Genomic DNA, 20,701 nt, shown 5'->3' on the forward strand with positions numbered 1-20,701 from the left:
GTCATGGCCTGTGACCGCCTTGCTGCCATCCGAAAAGCCCTGCACACTGGGACCCTCCTAGGTGGCAGAGCTTGTGTCCACACGGCAGCAGCTGCCTTGGGCCAGGGGGTTGCTCAGCCCAGCAGCACCAGGAAGTGTGGAATTGAAACCGGGAGCGAAGCCGCTAAGACAAAACCAGTACCCTATGAAGTTGGAATCCTGGCTCGGACTGGAGCCTAGAAGTCATAATTGCCTAAAACAGGGGTTGTTGCAAAGCCACATGCCCAGGAGCAGCATGTAGTACAACATCTAAGGGCTGTGAATCAAATAGCGATTGACCAACACCCGGTGCGGCCTAATCCTCCCGCTTTGTTAACAGCGACAGGTGATTCTAATGTCTGTTTTACAGCATTGGACTTGGAAGGCGCCTTCTTTGGCGTTCTGATTGTATGTCCTCGGCCGTGCGTAGCAGGTGCCACAACTGCCCTCTTCAGTGTTGGTCCAGAACCGCAATCCAACCCAGAGAGAGCAGGGACACGAAGCCTGCCAGAGGGCGTTGCTGTGGCTGACATAGCCAGCGAGGACTGTGCTGCGTGTGCCTTTCCCTGTGCTGCGTGCAGGAAGGTTGGCACTGCTGGGCTAGGCTTGGCTTCTTTGGCTTGCCCGTCACTGCTTGCCTGCCACGACCATCAAAAGAGTGTCTCTTCAAGAGCCAAGCACGCGCGTGCTGCCTCTAGTGGTTGCGTTCTCTGTTGTGTGTCTCTTTATTGGGAAGGAGCAGGTGGCAAAGGGCTGCCGAGAGCAGGGCGGCAGTGACCTTCGCAAAGAGGTAGCGACGCCACGCTTGGTTTTTCCTGTGAGCTGTTAGCAGGCAGAGCCGGGAGCCAGGCGCTGCTGCCTGCCACGGGGCCTGCCCACCCTCATCGCGCAAAGGGAGCATTCCGCGGGGCTCTGTGGGGGCTGTGCGATCCCAGCTCCTGCCTCCCGTCCTGCTTGGAACCCCTCCTGTTGCCCCCCCTCCCCGCAGAGGCCACCACGCCCAGCCCCGTGGCAACCAGCCACTCTGTGACATCACCCCCGGGGCCAAGGGCATCCTGGGCAACGCGAGCTCAGGGGGCAGTATGTTGGCGGCTGCACTGGCGGTGACAAGCCCTCCTCCTTGCAGCTGCCACGTGTCACTGGCAGGGATGGATTTGCTGCTCCTCCTCCTCGTCCTGCTGGCCATGTGCTGTCCTGCGTCCGGCACATGGGACAGCTGTGGGTAAGTGGCCCGAGGCTCTGGGAGGGAGCTTGGGCAAGCCCTTGTGGGCTTGGCTGGAGGGCAGCCAGTGTGGGAGGCTCATTTCCTTGCCAGCACGCAGGCTGTTGGCAGTACTCACCTACGGGGCTAAAGCAGAAAGAGGCAGGGTGTGGACACACGCGTGCCCCACAGGCTTCCCCAGCCCTGCTGGCCAGGCAGCGCCTTGTGGGGAGGGAAGACGGCTGACCGTGAGCCGTAGGGGCGCCAGCCATCCAGCAGGACACTAAGGAGTTTCTCTTTACAGAGGGACCTGCGGGCTCCGGCCCACGGCTTTTCCGTATGGCATGTCACGCGTTGTGGGTGGCACAGATGCCCAGGCAGGGGCCTGGCCCTGGATCGTCAGCATCCAGAACCCCTGGCAAGCGGGCACGGGTCATACCTGCGGAGGCTCCCTCATCAGCGCACAGTGGGTCCTGACAGCAGCCCACTGCTTCATCGAGGCCAGGTAAGGCGTCGCCGGGAACGCGCATAGCCCCACAACACTAGCGCTTGCCCCGTGCGCAGCAGCACGGGCTACTCCCGCCCCGTTTCCTCGCAGGACGCCCAGGGCCTGGGTGCTCCTTGAGCCTGAGGCACGCGAGGCCAGTCCCACCCTCCCGAGCGCTGCTCTCCTCTCTCCCTCGGCAAGCGGAAGGCAGGGCAACTGCTGGGCTGCTGCAGCACGTGGCTGTGCTCCCTCTGAGTCCTCTCCCCATTTGCCTTCCAGCTACATCACCATGTGGCGCGTGGTGATCGGTGCCACCCGGCTGACTCAGCTGGGCCCTGAGGCCCAGGTGCGCAACATCAAGCGGCTGCTCCTTCACCAAGGCTACAGTAACATCACGCAGAGGAACGACATTGCCTTGCTGGAGCTGGACCAGCCTGTGCAGTGCAACGCCTACGTTCAGCTTGCCTGCGTGCCCGATGCCTCGCTGAGAGTCTCGCAGCTGAAAAACTGCTACATCAGCGGCTGGGGTGCCACGACTGCAAGATGTGAGTACCGCGGAAGTACTCGTGTGCCGAGCGCAAGCTTGGCACGCTCGGGGCCATTGCTTGGGCTTCCTGACAGCAGAGGCCAGAGCCCCAGTCAGGCTGCGGGGACGTATGCCTCTTGAGAGATGGGCCTGAGCCCTTTCCGCAGAGCAAGGCGGAAGGGAAATGCCGCTATAACGCCTCTCAGGATGCAAAGCCAAGCGCGGGCGAGGCAAGGGATTCCGCCAGGCAGGGGAGGAGAAGCGCCAGTGAGCTGCTGCTTGCTAATTCCTTCCTGTGCTCACAGCTGGACGATCAACGGATGTGCTGCAGGAGGCCCAGGTCCGCCTCATTGATGTCAACGTCTGTAACAGCAGCCGGTGGTACAGAGGGGCCATCCACACGCACAACGTCTGTGCTGGCTATCCGCAGGGCGGCATTGACACCTGCCAGGTAGGAGCGTGCTACGAGCCAAGCCCCGTAGCACAGGCAGCCCCGCCACACGCAACTACGCCAACATGGCCCGGCATGTGCTTGGCCTGGCCAGTGCCCCTCCCACTTCAGGTCCCCACCGCCGGGGGGGCTTATACCCCCTTCCCCATCGGCAGGCCCCTGCCCAGTGCCCCTTTTGTCCCAGAGGCATGGCGCTCTGCACAGAAAGCCCTCCTAGTGTTCTTGGCAGACCATGGCTCCCCATCCCAAGCCTGCCACAGCTCTCTCCCACACACCCACCATCCCCGTGCAGTGAGGAGAGCCAGCCCCACCTTACAAGCCCACCACCCCTTCCCAGGCAAGGCTCGCTCGACACAGCCTCGCTCTGCAGGGAACACAGCTCCGGCAGGTGCCGTCAGAGAGAAGGAGCCAACCCCCGTGCTGACGGTGGCCACCCAACAACCCCTTTGTCCTCTCTCCTCCTCTGCAGGGGGACAGCGGTGGGCCTCTCGTCTGCCAAGACAGCAGTGCAGACTACTTCTGGCTTGTTGGTGTCACCAGCTGGGGGAGAGGCTGTGCCAGAGCCAGGCAGCCCGGAGTCTACACCTCCACTCAGCACTTCTACGACTGGATCCTGCTACAGATGGGCCTGCGCCCAGCAGTGAGGGCTACTCCAACAGCACGCGCTTGGAGTCATTTTGTCACCACCTCAAGCCCCGTTGCGAGGCCAAGGCCCACAGCAGCACAGTGGGGCGGCTCCTGCCCATTTCCAGTCCAGAAGCTGCTGGACTTCTTTAGCCGGCTGCAGGAGCTCCTGCAGTACCTAAGGGGAAAAACGGTGTGAGCAGCAGGACAAACGGCACGCAGGGCAGGCTGCAGTGTGCCACCACCGTTTCCTTTGGGGCAATGCCTGCCGATGCAAAGGCCACCTCAGCGTCAAAGGGCTGCTCTGCCCTGCGCCCGTGCCTCGGGAGGCACACACCTGATGAGGCTGACCACATGCTTGAAATAAAATGTTTCGGTGCTCACAGCAAACCAGGCTTCAGCTCAAGTCAGTCTCCTGTGCGAGGCAAGGACTTCCACGCCCGGCACCTGCCAAGCGAGGCAGGCTGCAGGCAGACAAGGCGGGCACAAAGGGAAAGAGTCCCTGCAAAGGGCTGAAAGTGGGCCTGCTCAGGGAGGAGGGGGAGGCTGCACTGGAGGAAGGGAACACAGGTCACCACGGGCTGGAGGGCTTGGGGAAAGGAGCTGGAAACACAGAACGTCTTTGGCCAGCTCCTGGTGGGATCCCGCTGCGCTTGTGGATGAGCCACAAGTGACCCTGAAACTGGACTCTCATGACCCAGGACAGACGCGTCTAGAAAGACCCAAGGGTTGCGCTGAGGATTTGGGGAAGGAGCTTGCCTTCGAGCCCCACATATGCCACAGACTTCATTTCCATCCTGTGTCGCGGTTTAACCCCGGCCGGCAACCAAACGCTACCGGCAACCAAACGCCACGCAGCCACTTGCGCACTCCCCCCCACCCGGAGGGGTGGGGAGGAGAACCAGAAAGCAATGTAAAGCTGGAGGGTTGAGATAAGAACAATGTAATAATTTAGACAGAAGAAAGAGTGAAGAACAACAGTAACAATACCAAGAAGAAGAATAACAACAACAACAACAATAACGATTAGGATGGAAAGGTGGGGGAAAAGGGTAAAATCAAAAGGAAGGGAGAAGGAAAAAAAGGAAATGATGCACAGTACAACTGCTCACCACCCGCTGACCAATGCCCAGCCAGTCCCTGAGCAAGATTCCCCCCGCCAGCTAACCCTCCAAGTTTCTATACCAAGCATGACGTCCCACGGGACGGAATACCTCTGTGGCTGCTTCACGTCAGCTGACCTGGCTGTGTCCCTTCCCAGTCTCTTGTGCCCCTCCAGCACTCTGGCTGGCAAGGCCCAAGAAACCAAAAAGGCCTTGACTTAGCAGAAACGCCAGGCAGCAACAACCGAAAACATCAGTGCAGCTACCAACATTGTTCTCACATCATAGCCAAAACACAGCACTTCACTAGCTACGAAGAAGAACGTTAACTCCATCCCAGCTGAAACCAGGACACGGGGCCATCTCCTACTCGGCATGTGCTGCACAGGTCTTTGTAGCCTTCTTGATCGGTGCTGACGTGCGGAATCAAACTCTACAACTCAAGGAGGGTTATCAAGCAGGCATGTTTATCGGGGCTCCGGCTGCAAGGGGGATCGCTCCTCCTCACTTGCACACCCAGGGCTTAAGTAAGCAGATCCCTATTACACAGAAGCATACGTATTCATTAGATTCCCAAGAAAAGGCGGGGTTATTACCATTCGGTCCAGGAACTCAGTATCATAAGCCTCCTCACTCTGGCGCGGGTGCGTTGACACCTGCTGGTCCTGGGCTGGGCTCTCTGGGAGGAAGGCTCGCACCCTTCCTCAGGATGTACTTTTCCCTTTGGCGCGCAGTGCTGAGGAGTCCACGCCAGCAAGCGCAGAGCCAGGTTGTACTGGTTCTCTTCCCGGCTCGTACATCTTGCAGACAACATAGTTCTTGCTTACAACGTAGCTAGTCGATCGGTATCGACACGTGCAGACCGTAGTGTCCTTGTTAGTCAGTCCGTTAAACACAAGTGCCGAAGCACCAGTTGCAAGGTCTGCATATTTACCGAATGATTTTCAGCTTGAACTCTCTCCGTGCAGAGTCTTTACTTCTGAGCGTCACGGCCTGTGACCGCCTTGCTGCCATCCGAAAAGCCCTGCACACTGGGACCCTCCTAGGTGGCAGAGCTTGTGTCCACACGGCAGCAGCTGCCTTGGGCCAGGGGGTTGCTCAGCCCAGCAGCACCAGGAAGTGTGGAATTGAAACCGGGAGCGAAGCCGCTAAGACAAAACCAGTACCCTATGAAGTTGGAATCCTGGCTCGGACTGGAGCCTAGAAGTCATAATTGCCTAAAACAGGGGTTGTTGCAAAGCCACATGCCCAGGAGCAGCATGTAGTACAACATCTAAGGGCTGTGAATCAAATAGCGATTGACCAACACCCGGTGCGGCCTAATCCTCCCGCTTTGTTAACAGCGACAGGTGATTCTAATGTCTGTTTTACAGCATTGGACTTGGAAGGCGCCTTCTTTGGCGTTCTGATTGTATGTCCTCGGCCGTGCGTAGCAGGTGCCACAACTGCCCTCTTCAGTGTTGGTCCAGAACCGCAATCCAACCCAGAGAGAGCAGGGACACGAAGCCTGCCAGAGGGCGTTGCTGTGGCTGACATAGCCAGCGAGGACTGTGCTGCGTGTGCCTTTCCCTGTGCTGCGTGCAGGAAGGTTGGCACTGCTGGGCTAGGCTTGGCTTCTTTGGCTTGCCCGTCACTGCTTGCCTGCCACGACCATCAAAAGAGTGTCTCTTCAAGAGCCAAGCACGCGCGTGCTGCCTCTAGTGGTTGCGTTCTCTGTTGTGTGTCTCTTTATTGGGAAGGAGCAGGTGGCAAAGGGCTGCCGAGAGCAGGGCGGCAGTGACCTTCGCAAAGAGGTAGCGACGCCACGCTTGGTTTTTCCTGTGAGCTGTTAGCAGGCAGAGCCGGGAGCCAGGCGCTGCTGCCTGCCACGGGGCCTGCCCACCCTCATCGCGCAAAGGGAGCATTCCGCGGGGCTCTGTGGGGGCTGTGCGATCCCAGCTCCTGCCTCCCGTCCTGCTTGGAACCCCTCCTGTTGCCCCCCCTCCCCGCAGAGGCCACCACGCCCAGCCCCGTGGCAACCAGCCACTCTGTGACATCACCCCCGGGGCCAAGGGCATCCTGGGCAACGCGAGCTCAGGGGGCAGTATGTTGGCGGCTGCACTGGCGGTGACAAGCCCTCCTCCTTGCAGCTGCCACGTGTCACTGGCAGGGATGGATTTGCTGCTCCTCCTCCTCGTCCTGCTGGCCATGTGCTGTCCTGCGTCCGGCACATGGGACAGCTGTGGGTAAGTGGCCCGAGGCTCTGGGAGGGAGCTTGGGCAAGCCCTTGTGGGCTTGGCTGGAGGGCAGCCAGTGTGGGAGGCTCATTTCCTTGCCAGCACGCAGGCTGTTGGCAGTACTCACCTACGGGGCTAAAGCAGAAAGAGGCAGGGTGTGGACACACGCGTGCCCCACAGGCTTCCCCAGCCCTGCTGGCCAGGCAGCGCCTTGTGGGGAGGGAAGACGGCTGACCGTGAGCCGTAGGGGCGCCAGCCATCCAGCAGGACACTAAGGAGTTTCTCTTTACAGAGGGACCTGCGGGCTCCGGCCCACGGCTTTTCCGTATGGCATGTCACGCGTTGTGGGTGGCACAGATGCCCAGGCAGGGGCCTGGCCCTGGATCGTCAGCATCCAGAACCCCTGGCAAGCGGGCACGGGTCATACCTGCGGAGGCTCCCTCATCAGCGCACAGTGGGTCCTGACAGCAGCCCACTGCTTCATCGAGGCCAGGTAAGGCGTCGCCGGGAACGCGCATAGCCCCACAACACTAGCGCTTGCCCCGTGCGCAGCAGCACGGGCTACTCCCGCCCCGTTTCCTCGCAGGACGCCCAGGGCCTGGGTGCTCCTTGAGCCTGAGGCACGCGAGGCCAGTCCCACCCTCCCGAGCGCTGCTCTCCTCTCTCCCTCGGCAAGCGGAAGGCAGGGCAACTGCTGGGCTGCTGCAGCACGTGGCTGTGCTCCCTCTGAGTCCTCTCCCCATTTGCCTTCCAGCTACATCACCATGTGGCGCGTGGTGATCGGTGCCACCCGGCTGACTCAGCTGGGCCCTGAGGCCCAGGTGCGCAACATCAAGCGGCTGCTCCTTCACCAAGGCTACAGTAACATCACGCAGAGGAACGACATTGCCTTGCTGGAGCTGGACCAGCCTGTGCAGTGCAACGCCTACGTTCAGCTTGCCTGCGTGCCCGATGCCTCGCTGAGAGTCTCGCAGCTGAAAAACTGCTACATCAGCGGCTGGGGTGCCACGACTGCAAGATGTGAGTACCGCGGAAGTACTCGTGTGCCGAGCGCAAGCTTGGCACGCTCGGGGCCATTGCTTGGGCTTCCTGACAGCAGAGGCCAGAGCCCCAGTCAGGCTGCGGGGACGTATGCCTCTTGAGAGATGGGCCTGAGCCCTTTCCGCAGAGCAAGGCGGAAGGGAAATGCCGCTATAACGCCTCTCAGGATGCAAAGCCAAGCGCGGGCGAGGCAAGGGATTCCGCCAGGCAGGGGAGGAGAAGCGCCAGTGAGCTGCTGCTTGCTAATTCCTTCCTGTGCTCACAGCTGGACGATCAACGGATGTGCTGCAGGAGGCCCAGGTCCGCCTCATTGATGTCAACGTCTGTAACAGCAGCCGGTGGTACAGAGGGGCCATCCACACGCACAACGTCTGTGCTGGCTATCCGCAGGGCGGCATTGACACCTGCCAGGTAGGAGCGTGCTACGAGCCAAGCCCCGTAGCACAGGCAGCCCCGCCACACGCAACTACGCCAACATGGCCCGGCATGTGCTTGGCCTGGCCAGTGCCCCTCCCACTTCAGGTCCCCACCGCCGGGGGGGCTTATACCCCCTTCCCCATCGGCAGGCCCCTGCCCAGTGCCCCTTTTGTCCCAGAGGCATGGCGCTCTGCACAGAAAGCCCTCCTAGTGTTCTTGGCAGACCATGGCTCCCCATCCCAAGCCTGCCACAGCTCTCTCCCACACACCCACCATCCCCGTGCAGTGAGGAGAGCCAGCCCCACCTTACAAGCCCACCACCCCTTCCCAGGCAAGGCTCGCTCGACACAGCCTCGCTCTGCAGGGAACACAGCTCCGGCAGGTGCCGTCAGAGAGAAGGAGCCAACCCCCGTGCTGACGGTGGCCACCCAACAACCCCTTTGTCCTCTCTCCTCCTCTGCAGGGGGACAGCGGTGGGCCTCTCGTCTGCCAAGACAGCAGTGCAGACTACTTCTGGCTTGTTGGTGTCACCAGCTGGGGGAGAGGCTGTGCCAGAGCCAGGCAGCCCGGAGTCTACACCTCCACTCAGCACTTCTACGACTGGATCCTGCTACAGATGGGCCTGCGCCCAGCAGTGAGGGCTACTCCAACAGCACGCGCTTGGAGTCATTTTGTCACCACCTCAAGCCCCGTTGCGAGGCCAAGGCCCACAGCAGCACAGTGGGGCGGCTCCTGCCCATTTCCAGTCCAGAAGCTGCTGGACTTCTTTAGCCGGCTGCAGGAGCTCCTGCAGTACCTAAGGGGAAAAACGGTGTGAGCAGCAGGACAAACGGCACGCAGGGCAGGCTGCAGTGTGCCACCACCGTTTCCTTTGGGGCAATGCCTGCCGATGCAAAGGCCACCTCAGCGTCAAAGGGCTGCTCTGCCCTGCGCCCGTGCCTCGGGAGGCACACACCTGATGAGGCTGACCACATGCTTGAAATAAAATGTTTCGGTGCTCACAGCAAACCAGGCTTCAGCTCAAGTCAGTCTCCTGTGCGAGGCAAGGACTTCCACGCCCGGCACCTGCCAAGCGAGGCAGGCTGCAGGCAGACAAGGCGGGCACAAAGGGAAAGAGTCCCTGCAAAGGGCTGAAAGTGGGCCTGCTCAGGGAGGAGGGGGAGGCTGCACTGGAGGAAGGGAACACAGGTCACCACGGGCTGGAGGGCTTGGGGAAAGGAGCTGGAAACACAGAACGTCTTTGGCCAGCTCCTGGTGGGATCCCGCTGCGCTTGTGGATGAGCCACAAGTGACCCTGAAACTGGACTCTCATGACCCAGGACAGACGCGTCTAGAAAGACCCAAGGGTTGCGCTGAGGATTTGGGGAAGGAGCTTGCCTTCGAGCCCCACATATGCCACAGACTTCATTTCCATCCTGTGTCGCGGTTTAACCCCGGCCGGCAACCAAACGCTACCGGCAACCAAACGCCACGCAGCCACTTGCGCACTCCCCCCCACCCGGAGGGGTGGGGAGGAGAACCAGAAAGCAATGTAAAGCTGGAGGGTTGAGATAAGAACAATGTAATAATTTAGACAGAAGAAAGAGTGAAGAACAACAGTAACAATACCAAGAAGAAGAATAACAACAACAACAACAATAACGATTAGGATGGAAAGGTGGGGGAAAAGGGTAAAATCAAAAGGAAGGGAGAAGGAAAAAAAGGAAATGATGCACAGTACAACTGCTCACCACCCGCTGACCAATGCCCAGCCAGTCCCTGAGCAAGATTCCCCCCGCCAGCTAACCCTCCAAGTTTCTATACCAAGCATGACGTCCCACGGGACGGAATACCTCTGTGGCTGCTTCACGTCAGCTGACCTGGCTGTGTCCCTTCCCAGTCTCTTGTGCCCCTCCAGCACTCTGGCTGGCAAGGCCCAAGAAACCAAAAAGGCCTTGACTTAGCAGAAACGCCAGGCAGCAACAACCGAAAACATCAGTGCAGCTACCAACATTGTTCTCACATCATAGCCAAAACACAGCACTTCACTAGCTACGAAGAAGAACGTTAACTCCATCCCAGCTGAAACCAGGACACGGGGCCATCTCCTACTCGGCATGTGCTGCACAGGTCTTTGTAGCCTTCTTGATCGGTGCTGACGTGCGGAATCAAACTCTACAACTCAAGGAGGGTTATCAAGCAGGCATGTTTATCGGGGCTCCGGCTGCAAGGGGGATCGCTCCTCCTCACTTGCACACCCAGGGCTTAAGTAAGCAGATCCCTATTACACAGAAGCATACGTATTCATTAGATTCCCAAGAAAAGGCGGGGTTATTACCATTCGGTCCAGGAACTCAGTATCATAAGCCTCCTCACTCTGGCGCGGGTGCGTTGACACCTGCTGGTCCTGGGCTGGGCTCTCTGGGAGGAAGGCTCGCACCCTTCCTCAGGATGTACTTTTCCCTTTGGCGCGCAGTGCTGAGGAGTCCACGCCAGCAAGCGCAGAGCCAGGTTGTACTGGTTCTCTTCCCGGCTCGTACATCTTGCAGACAACATAGTTCTTGCTTACAACGTAGCTAGTCGATCGGTATCGACACGTGCAGACCGTAGTGTCCTTGTTAGTCAGTCCGTTAAACACAAGTGCCGAAGCACCAGTTGCAAGGTCTGCATATTTACCGAATGATTTTCAGCTTGAACTCTCTCCGTGCAGAGTCTTTACTTCTGAGCGTCACGGCCTGTGACCGCCTTGCTGCCATCCGAAAAGCCCTGCACACTGGGACCCTCCTAGGTGGCAGAGCTTGTGTCCACACGGCAGCAGCTGCCTTGGGCCAGGGGGTTGCTCAGCCCAGCAGCACCAGGAAGTGTGGAATTGAAACCGGGAGCGAAGCCGCTAAGACAAAACCAGTACCCTATGAAGTTGGAATCCTGGCTCGGACTGGAGCCTAGAAGTCATAATTGCCTAAAACAGGGGTTGTTGCAAAGCCACATGCCCAGGAGCAGCATGTAGTACAACATCTAAGGGCTGTGAATCAAATAGCGATTGACCAACACCCGGTGCGGCCTAATCCTCCCGCTTTGTTAACAGCGACAGGTGATTCTAATGTCTGTTTTACAGCATTGGACTTGGAAGGCGCCTTCTTTGGCGTTCTGATTGTATGTCCTCGGCCGTGCGTAGCAGGTGCCACAACTGCCCTCTTCAGTGTTGGTCCAGAACCGCAATCCAACCCAGAGAGAGCAGGGACACGAAGCCTGCCAGAGGGCGTTGCTGTGGCTGACATAGCCAGCGAGGACTGTGCTGCGTGTGCCTTTCCCTGTGCTGCGTGCAGGAAGGTTGGCACTGCTGGGCTAGGCTTGGCTTCTTTGGCTTGCCCGTCACTGCTTGCCTGCCACGACCATCAAAAGAGTGTCTCTTCAAGAGCCAAGCACGCGCGTGCTGCCTCTAGTGGTTGCGTTCTCTGTTGTGTGTCTCTTTATTGGGAAGGAGCAGGTGGCAAAGGGCTGCCGAGAGCAGGGCGGCAGTGACCTTCGCAAAGAGGTAGCGACGCCACGCTTGGTTTTTCCTGTGAGCTGTTAGCAGGCAGAGCCGGGAGCCAGGCGCTGCTGCCTGCCACGGGGCCTGCCCACCCTCATCGCGCAAAGGGAGCATTCCGCGGGGCTCTGTGGGGGCTGTGCGATCCCAGCTCCTGCCTCCCGTCCTGCTTGGAACCCCTCCTGTTGCCCCCCCTCCCCGCAGAGGCCACCACGCCCAGCCCCGTGGCAACCAGCCACTCTGTGACATCACCCCCGGGGCCAAGGGCATCCTGGGCAACGCGAGCTCAGGGGGCAGTATGTTGGCGGCTGCACTGGCGGTGACAAGCCCTCCTCCTTGCAGCTGCCACGTGTCACTGGCAGGGATGGATTTGCTGCTCCTCCTCCTCGTCCTGCTGGCCATGTGCTGTCCTGCGTCCGGCACATGGGACAGCTGTGGGTAAGTGGCCCGAGGCTCTGGGAGGGAGCTTGGGCAAGCCCTTGTGGGCTTGGCTGGAGGGCAGCCAGTGTGGGAGGCTCATTTCCTTGCCAGCACGCAGGCTGTTGGCAGTACTCACCTACGGGGCTAAAGCAGAAAGAGGCAGGGTGTGGACACACGCGTGCCCCACAGGCTTCCCCAGCCCTGCTGGCCAGGCAGCGCCTTGTGGGGAGGGAAGACGGCTGACCGTGAGCCGTAGGGGCGCCAGCCATCCAGCAGGACACTAAGGAGTTTCTCTTTACAGAGGGACCTGCGGGCTCCGGCCCACGGCTTTTCCGTATGGCATGTCGCGCGTTGTGGGTGGCACAGATGCCCAGGCAGGGGCCTGGCCCTGGATCGTCAGCATCCAGAACCCCTGGCAAGCGGGCACGGGTCATACCTGCGGAGGCTCCCTCATCAGCGCACAGTGGGTCCTGACAGCAGCCCACTGCTTCATCGAGGCCAGGTAAGGCGTCGCCGGGAACGCGCATAGCCCCACAACACTAGCGCTTGCCCCGTGCGCAGCAGCACGGGCTACTCCCGCCCCATTTCCTCGCAGGACGCCCAGGGCCTGGGTGCTCCTTGAGCCTGAGGCACGCGAGGCCAGTCCCACCCTCCCGAGCGCTGCTCTCCTCTCTCCCTCGGCAAGCGGAAGGCAGGGCAACTGCTGGGCTGCTGCAGCACGTGGCTGTGCTCCCTCTGAGTCCTCTCCCCATTTGCCTTCCAGCTACATCACCATGTGGCGCGTGGTGATCGGTGCCACCCGGCTGACTCAGCTGGGCCCTGAGGCCCAGGTGCGCAACATCAAGCGGCTGCTCCTTCACCAAGGCTACAGTAACATCACGCAGAGGAACGACATTGCCTTGCTGGAGCTGGACCAGCCTGTGCAGTGCAACGCCTACGTTCAGCTTGCCTGCGTGCCCGATGCCTCGCTGAGAGTCTCGCAGCTGAAAAACTGCTACATCAGCGGCTGGGGTGCCACGACTGAAAGATGTGAGTACCGCGGAAGTACTCGTGTGCCGAGCGCAAGCTTGGCACGCTCGGGCCCATTGCTTGGGCTTCCTGACAGCAGAGGCCAGAGCCCCAGTCAGGCTGTGGGGACGTATGCCTCTTGAGAGATGGGCCTGAGCCCTTTCCGCAGAGCAAGGCGGAAGGGAAATGCCGCTATAACGCCTCTCAGGATGCAAAGCCAAGCGCGGGCGAGGCAAGGGATTCCGCCAGGCAGGGGAGGAGAAGCGCCAGTGAGCTGCTGCTTGCTAATTCCTTCCTGTGCTCACAGCTGGACGATCAACGGATGTGCTGCAGGAGGCCCAGGTCCGCCTCATTGATGTCAACGTCTGTAACAGCAGCCGGTGGTACAGAGGGGCCATCCACACGCACAACGTCTGTGCTGGCTATCCGCAGGGCGGCATTGACACCTGCCAGGTAGGAGCGTGCTACGAGCCAAGCCCCGTAGCACAGGCAGCCCCGCCACACGCAACTACGCCAACATGGCCCGGCATGTGCTTGGCCTGGCCAGTGCCCCTCCCACTTCAGGTCCCCACCGCCGGGGGGGCTTATACCCCCTTCCCCATCGGCAGGCCCCTGCCCAGTGCCCCTCTTGTCCCAGAGGCATGGCGCTCTGCCCAGAAAGCCCTCCTAGTGTTCTTGGCAGACCATGGCTCCCCATCCCAAGCCTGCCACAGCTCTCTCCCACACACCCACCATCCCCGTGCAGTGAGGAGAGCCAGCCCCACCTTACAAGCCCACCACCCCTTCCCAGGCAAGGCTCGCTCGACACAGCCTCGCTCTGCAGGGAACACAGCTCCGGCAGGTGCCGTCAGAGAGAAGGAGCCAACCCCCGTGCTGACGGTGGCCACCCAACAACCCCTTTGTCCTCTCTCCTCCTCTGCAGGGGGACAGCGGTGGGCCTCTCGTCTGCCAAGACAGCAGTGCAGACTACTTCTGGCTTGTTGGTGTCACCAGCTGGGGGAGAGGCTGTGCCAGAGCCAGGCAGCCCGGAGTCTACACCTCCACTCAGCACTTCTACGACTGGATCCTGCTACAGATGGGCCTGCGCCCAGCAGTGAGGGCTACTCCAACAGCACGCGCTTGGAGTCATTTTGTCACCACCTCAAGCCCCGTTGCGAGGCCAAGGCCCACAGCAGCACAGTGGGGCGGCTCCTGCCCATTTCCAGTCCAGAAGCTGCTGGACTTCTTTAGCCGGCTGCAGGAGCTCCTGCAGTACCTAAGGGGAAAAACGGTGTGAGCAGCAGGACAAACGGCACGCAGGGCAGGCTGCAGTGTGCCACCACCGTTTCCTTTGGGGCAATGCCTGCCGATGCAAAGGCCACCTCAGCGTCAAAGGGCTGCTCTGCCCTGCGCCCGTGCCTCGGGAGGCACACACCTGATGAGGCTGACCACATGCTTGAAATAAAATGTTTCGGTGCTCACAGCAAACCAGGCTTCAGCTCAAGTCAGTCTCCTGTGCGAGGCAAGGACTTCCACGCCCGGCACCTGCCAAGCGAGGCAGGCTGCAGGCAGACAAGGCGGGCACAAAGGGAAAGAGTCCCTGCAAAGGGCTGAAAGTGGGCCTGCTCAGGGAGGAGGGGGAGGCTGCACTGGAGGAAGGGAACACAGGTCACCACGGGCTGGAGGGCTTGGGGAAAGGAGCTGGAAACACAGAACGTCTTTGGCCAGCTCCTGGTGGGATCCCGCTGCGCTTGTGGATGAGCCACAAGTGACCCTGAAACTGGACTCTCATGACCCAGGACAGACGCGTCTAGAAAGACCCAAGGGTTGCGCTGAGGATTTGGGGAAGGAGCTTGCCTTCGAGCCCCACATATGCCACAGACTTCATTTCCATCCTGTGTCGCGGTTTAACCCCGGCCGGCAACCAAACGCTACCGGCAACCAAACGCCACGCAGCCACTTGCGCACTCCCCCCCACCCGGAGGGGTGGGGAGGAGAACCAGAAAGCAATGTAAAGCTGGAGGGTTGAGATAAGAACAATGTAATAATTTAGACAGAAGAAAGAGTGAAGAACAACAGTAACAATACCAAGAAGAAGAATAACAACAACAACAACAACAACAACAACAATAACGATTAGGATGGAAAGGTGGGGGAAAAGGGTAAAATCAAAAGGAAGGGAGAAGGAAAAAAAGGAAATGATGCACAGTACAACTGCTCACCACCCGCTGACCGATGCCCAGCCAGTCCCTGAGCAAGAATCCCCCCGCCAGCTAACCCTCCAAGTTTCTATACCAAGCATGACGTCCCACGGGACGGAATACCTCTGTGGCTGCTTCACGTCAGCTGACCTGGCTGTGTCCCTTCCCAGTCTCTTGTGCCCCTCCAGCACTCTGGCTGGCAAGGCCCAAGAAACCAAAAAGGCCTTGACTTAGCAGAAACGCCAGGCAGCAACAACCGAAAACATCAGTGCAGCTACCAACATTGTTCTCACATCATAGCCAAAACACAGCACTTCACTAGCTACGAAGAAGAACGTTAACTCCATCCCAGCTGAAACCAGGACACGGGGCCATCTCCTACTCAGCATGTGCTGCACAGGTCTTTGTAGCCTTCTTGATCGGTGCTGACGTGCGGAATCAAACTCTACAACTCAAGGAGGGTTATCAAGCAGGCATGTTTATCGGGGCTCCGGCTGCAAGGGGGATCGCTCCTCCTCACTTGCACACCCAGGGCTTAAGTAAGCAGATCCCTATTACACAGAAGCATACGTATTCATTAGATTCCCGAGAAAAGGCGGGGTTATTACCATTCGGTCCAGGAACTCAGTATCATAAGCCTCCTCACTCTGGCGCGGGTGCGTTGACACCTGCTGGTCCTGGGCTGGGCTCTCTGGGAGGAAGGCTCGCACCCTTCCTCAGGATGTACTTTTCCCTTTGGCGCGCAGTGCTGAGGAGTCCACGCCAGCAAGCGCAGAGCCAGGTTGTACTGGTTCTCTTCCCAGCTCGTACATCTTGCAGACAACATAGTTCTTGCTTACAACGTAGCTAGTCGATCGGTATCGACACGTGCAGACCGTAGTGTCCTTGTTAGTCAGTCCGTTAAACACAAGTGCTGAAGCACCAGTTGCAAGGTCTGCATATTTACCGAATGATTTTCAGCTTGAACTCTCTCCGTGCAGAGTCTTTACTTCTGAGCGTCATGGCCTGTGACCGCCTTGCTGCCATCCGAAAAGCCCTGCACACTGGGACCCTCCTAGGTGGCAGAGCTTGTGTCCACACGGCAGCAGCTGCCTTGGGCCAGGGGGTTGCTCAGCCCAGCAGCACCAGGAAGTGTGGAATTGAAACCGGGAGCGAAGCCGCTAAGACAAAACCAGTACCCTATGAAGTTGGAATCCTGGCTCGGACTGGAGCCTAGAAGTCATAATTGCCTAAAACAGGGGTTGTTGCAAAGCCACATGCCCAGGAGCAGCATGTAGTACAACATCTAAGGGCTGTGAATCAAATAGCGATTGACCAACACCCGGTGCGGCCTAATCCTCCCGCTTTGTTAACAGCGACAGGTGATTCTAATGTCTGTTTTACAGCATTGGACTTGGAAGGCGCCTTCTTTGGCGTTCCGATTGTATGTCCTCGGCCGTGCGTAGCAGGTGCCACAACTGCCCTCTTCAGTGTTGGTCCAGAACCGCAATCCAACCCAGAGAGAGCAGGGACACGAAGCCTGCCAGAGGGCGTTGCTGTGGCTGACATAGCCAGCGAGGACTGTGCTGCGTGTGCCTTTCCCTGTGCTGCGTGCAGGAAGGTTGGCACTGCTGGGCTAGGCTTGGCTTCTTTGGCTTGCCCGTCACTGCTTGCCTGCCACGACCATCAAAAGAGTGTCTCTTCAAGAGCCAAGCACGCGCGTGCTGCCTCTAGTGGTTGCGTTCTCTGTTGTGTGTCTCTTTATTGGGAAGGAGCAGGTGGCAAAGGGCTGCCGAGAGCAGGGCGGCAGTGACCTTCGCAAAGAGGTAGCGACGCCACGCTTGGTTTTTCCTGTGAGCTGTTAGCAGGCAGAGCCGGGAGCCAGGCGCTGCTGCCTGCCACGGGGCCTGCCCACCCTCATCGCGCAAAGGGAGCATTCCGCGGGGCTCTGTGGGGGCTGTGCGATCCCAGCTCCTGCCTCCCGTCCTGCTTGGAACCCCTCCTGTTGCCCCCCCTCCCCGCAGAGGCCACCACGCCCAGCCCCGTGGCAACCAGCCACTCTGTGACATCACCCCCGGGGCCAAGGGCATCCTGGGCAACGCGAGCTCAGGGGGCAGTATGTTGGCGGCTGCACTGGCGGTGACAAGCCCTCCTCCTTGCAGCTGCCACGTGTCACTGGCAGGGATGGATTTGCTGCTCCTCCTCCTCGTCCTGCTGGCCATGTGCTGTCCTGCGTCCGGCACATGGGACAGCTGTGGGTAAGTGGCCCGAGGCTCTGGGAGGGAGCTTGGGCAAGCCCTTGTGGGCTTGGCTGGAGGGCAGCCAGTGTGGGAGGCTCATTTCCTTGCCAGCACGCAGGCTGTTGGCAGTACTCACCTACGGGGCTAAAGCAGAAAGAGGCAGGGTGTGGACACACGCGTGCCCCACAGGCTTCCCCAGCCCTGCTGGCCAGGCAGCGCCTTGTGGGGAGGGAAGACGGCTGACCGTGAGCCGTAGGGGCGCCAGCCATCCAGCAGGACACTAAGGAGTTTCTCTTTACAGAGGGACCTGCGGGCTCCGGCCCACGGCTTTTCCGTATGGCATGTCGCGCGTTGTGGGTGGCACAGATGCCCAGGCAGGGGCCTGGCCCTGGATCGTCAGCATCCAGAACCCCTGGCAAGCGGGCACGGGTCATACCTGCGGAGGCTCCCTCATCAGCGCACAGTGGGTCCTGACAGCAGCCCACTGCTTCATCGAGGCCAGGTAAGGCGTCGCCGGGAACGCGCATAGCCCCACAACACTAGCGCTTGCCCCGTGCGCAGCAGCACGGGCTACTCCCGCCCCGTTTCCTCGCAGGACGCCCAGGGCCTGGGTGCTCCTTGAGCCTGAGGCACGCGAGGCCAGTCCCACCCTCCCGAGCGCTGCTCTCCTCTCTCCCTCGGCAAGCGGAAGGCAGGGCAACTGCTGGGCTGCTGCAGCACGTGGCTGTGCTCCCTCTGAGTCCTCTCCCCATTTGCCTTCCAGCTACATCACCATGTGGCGCGTGGTGATCGGTGCCACCCGGCTGACTCAGCTGGGCCCTGAGGCCCAGGTGCGCAACATCAAGCGGCTGCTCCTTCACCAAGGCTACAGTAACATCACGCAGAGGAACGACATTGCCTTGCTGGAGCTGGACCAGCCTGTGCAGTGCAACGCCTACGTTCAGCTTGCCTGCGTGCCCGATGCCTCGCTGAGAGTCTCGCAGCTGAAAAACTGCTACATCAGCGGCTGGGGTGCCACGACTGAAAGATGTGAGTACCGCGGAAGTACTCGTGTGCCGAGCGCAAGCTTGGCACGCTCGGGCCCATTGCTTGGGCTTCCTGACAGCAGAGGCCAGAGCCCCAGTCAGGCTGTGGGGACGTATGCCTCTTGAGAGATGGGCCTGAGCCCTTTCTGCAGAGCAAGGCGGAAGGGAAATGCCGCTATAACGCCTCTCAGGATGCAAAGCCAAGCGCGGGCGAGGCAAGGGATTCCGCCAGGCAGGGGAGGAGAAGCGCCAGTGAGCTGCTGCTTGCTAATTCCTTCCTGTGCTCACAGCTGGACGATCAACGGATGTGCTGCAGGAGGCCCAGGTCCGCCTCATTGATGTCAACGTCTGTAACAGCAGCCGGTGGTACAGAGGGGCCATCCACACGCACAACGTCTGTGCTGGCTATCCGCAGGGCGGCATTGACACCTGCCAGGTAGGAGCGTGCTACGAGCCAAGCCCCGTAGCACAGGCAGCCCCGCCACACGCAACTACGCCAACATGGCCCGGCATGTGCTTGGCCTGGCCAGTGCCCCTCCCACTTCAGGTCCCCACCGCCGGGGGGGCTTATACCCCCTTCCCCATCGGCAGGCCCCTGCCCAGTGCCCCTCTTGTCCCAGAGGCATGGCGCTCTGCCCAGAAAGCCCTCCTAGTGTTCTTGGCAGACCATGGCTCCCCATCCCAAGCCTGCCACAGCTCTCTCCCACACACCCACCATCCCCGTGCAGTGAGGAGAGCCAGCCCCACCTTACAAGCCCACCACCCCTTCCCAGGCAAGGCTCGCTCGACACAGCCTCGCTCTGCAGGGAACACAGCTCCGGCAGGTGCCGTCAGAGAGAAGGAGCCAACCCCCGTGCTGACGGTGGCCACCCAACAACCCCTTTGTCCTCTCTCCTCCTCTGCAGGGGGACAGCGGTGGGCCTCTCGTCTGCCAAGACAGCAGTGCAGACTACTTCTGGCTTGTTGGTGTCACCAGCTGGGGGAGAGGCTGTGCCAGAGCCAGGCAGCCCGGAGTCTACACCTCCACTCGGCACTTCTACGACTGGATCCTGCTACAGATGGGCCTGCGCCCAGCAGTGAGGGCTACTCCAACAGCATGCGCTTGGAGTCATTTTGTCACCACCTCAAGCCCCGTTGCGAGGCCAAGGCCCACAGCAGCACAGTGGCGCGGCTCCTGCCCATTTCCAGTCCAGAAGCTGCTGGACTTCTTTAGCCGGCTGCAGGAGCTCCTGCAGTACCTAAGGGGAAAAACGGTGTGAGCAGCAGGACAAACGGCACGCAGGGCAGGCTGCAGTGTGCCACCACCGTTTCCTTTGGGGCAATGCCTGCCGATGCAAAGGCCACCTCAGCGTCAAAGGGCTGCTCTGCCCTGCGCCCGTGCCTCGGGAGGCACACACCTGATGAGGCTGACCACATGCTTGAAATAAAATGTTTCGGTGCTCACAGCAAACCAGGCTTCAGCTCAAGTCAGTCTCCTGTGCGAGGCAAGGACTTCCACGCCCGGCACCTGCCAAGCGAGGCAGGCTGCAGGCAGACAAGGCGGGCACAAAGGGAAAGAGTCCCTGCAAAGGGCTGAAAGTGGGCCTGCTCAGGGAGGAGGGGGAGGCTGCACTGGAGGAAGGGAACACAGGTCACCACGGGCTGGAGGGCTTGGGGAAAGGAGCTGGAAACACAGAACGTCTTTGGCCAGCTCCTGGTGGGATCCCGCTGCGCTTGTGGATGAGCCACAAGTGACCCTGAAACTGGACTCTCATGACCCAGGACAGACGCGTCTAGAAAGACCCAAGGGTTGCGCTGAGGATTTGGGGAAGGAGCTTGCCTTCAAGCCCCACATATGCCACAGACTTCATTTCCATCCTGTCATGTGAGGCATATGTGAACACGCTGTGCTTTTGTATCTCAGGAGCAAACGTGTGCTGCTGTTTCACTGGCAGACATGCAATCCTTTTCCTGTCAATCTGGTTTGCCCTTCACATGCATTGTGCCAGTGTCTGTGTGCCTTTGTGTCTCTGGCTCTTTGGAATGCAGCAAGAGAAGTATGGGAAGAGCAGCTGCCACATCCCTCAGGCTGGGATAGGACCAGCCTCCCAGGTGCCCCCCTCATTCAGCTCTACCGGGCCTGACAGCAGAAATCCCCCCACGTAAAGGACAAGGTAGATGCAATGTCCTCTGCATATGCAAACACTTCCTGGTATATAATGTGGACCCTCGAGAACTGGGTGTGCATGTTAGGAGGAACAATCCCCCATGCGCCCAG

The 20,701-nt window shown here is 59.9% G+C and overlaps 3 protein-coding genes across 3 annotated transcripts; all 3 read left to right on the forward strand.

The window, feature by feature from the left end:
- Positions 1-3: 3 nt before the first annotated feature.
- On the forward strand, positions 4-7,239 carry LOC308061122 (acrosin-like; the record flags this gene model as incomplete). Its single annotated transcript, XM_080380673.1, has 7 exons — positions 4-61; positions 389-572; positions 1,007-1,240; positions 1,986-2,251; positions 2,538-2,683; positions 3,153-3,323; positions 7,213-7,239. The coding sequence occupies 7 exons, from the start codon at positions 4-6 to the stop codon at positions 7,237-7,239; spliced, it is 1,086 nt and encodes a 361-aa protein (XP_080236799.1).
- A 151-nt stretch (positions 7,240-7,390) lies between these two features.
- Positions 7,391-12,634, forward strand: LOC308061123 (acrosin-like; the record flags this gene model as incomplete). The annotated part of the gene is made up of 4 exons (XM_080380674.1): positions 7,391-7,646; positions 7,933-8,078; positions 8,548-8,718; positions 12,608-12,634. 4 exons carry the CDS (start codon positions 7,391-7,393, stop codon positions 12,632-12,634), a joined length of 600 nt encoding a protein of 199 aa, XP_080236800.1.
- A 151-nt stretch (positions 12,635-12,785) lies between these two features.
- LOC308061124 (acrosin-like) lies at positions 12,786-16,195 on the forward strand (the record flags this gene model as incomplete). The annotated part of the gene is made up of 4 exons (XM_080380675.1): positions 12,786-13,041; positions 13,328-13,473; positions 13,943-14,113; positions 16,181-16,195. 4 exons carry the CDS (start codon positions 12,786-12,788, stop codon positions 16,193-16,195), a joined length of 588 nt encoding a protein of 195 aa, XP_080236801.1.
- Between the last annotated feature and the right edge of the window lie 4,506 nt (positions 16,196-20,701).

The sequence above is a fragment of the Falco punctatus genome (genome assembly GCF_963210335.1).
Source record: "Falco punctatus genome assembly, chromosome: 3".
Classification (NCBI taxonomy): Eukaryota; Metazoa; Chordata; class Aves; order Falconiformes; family Falconidae; genus Falco; species Falco punctatus.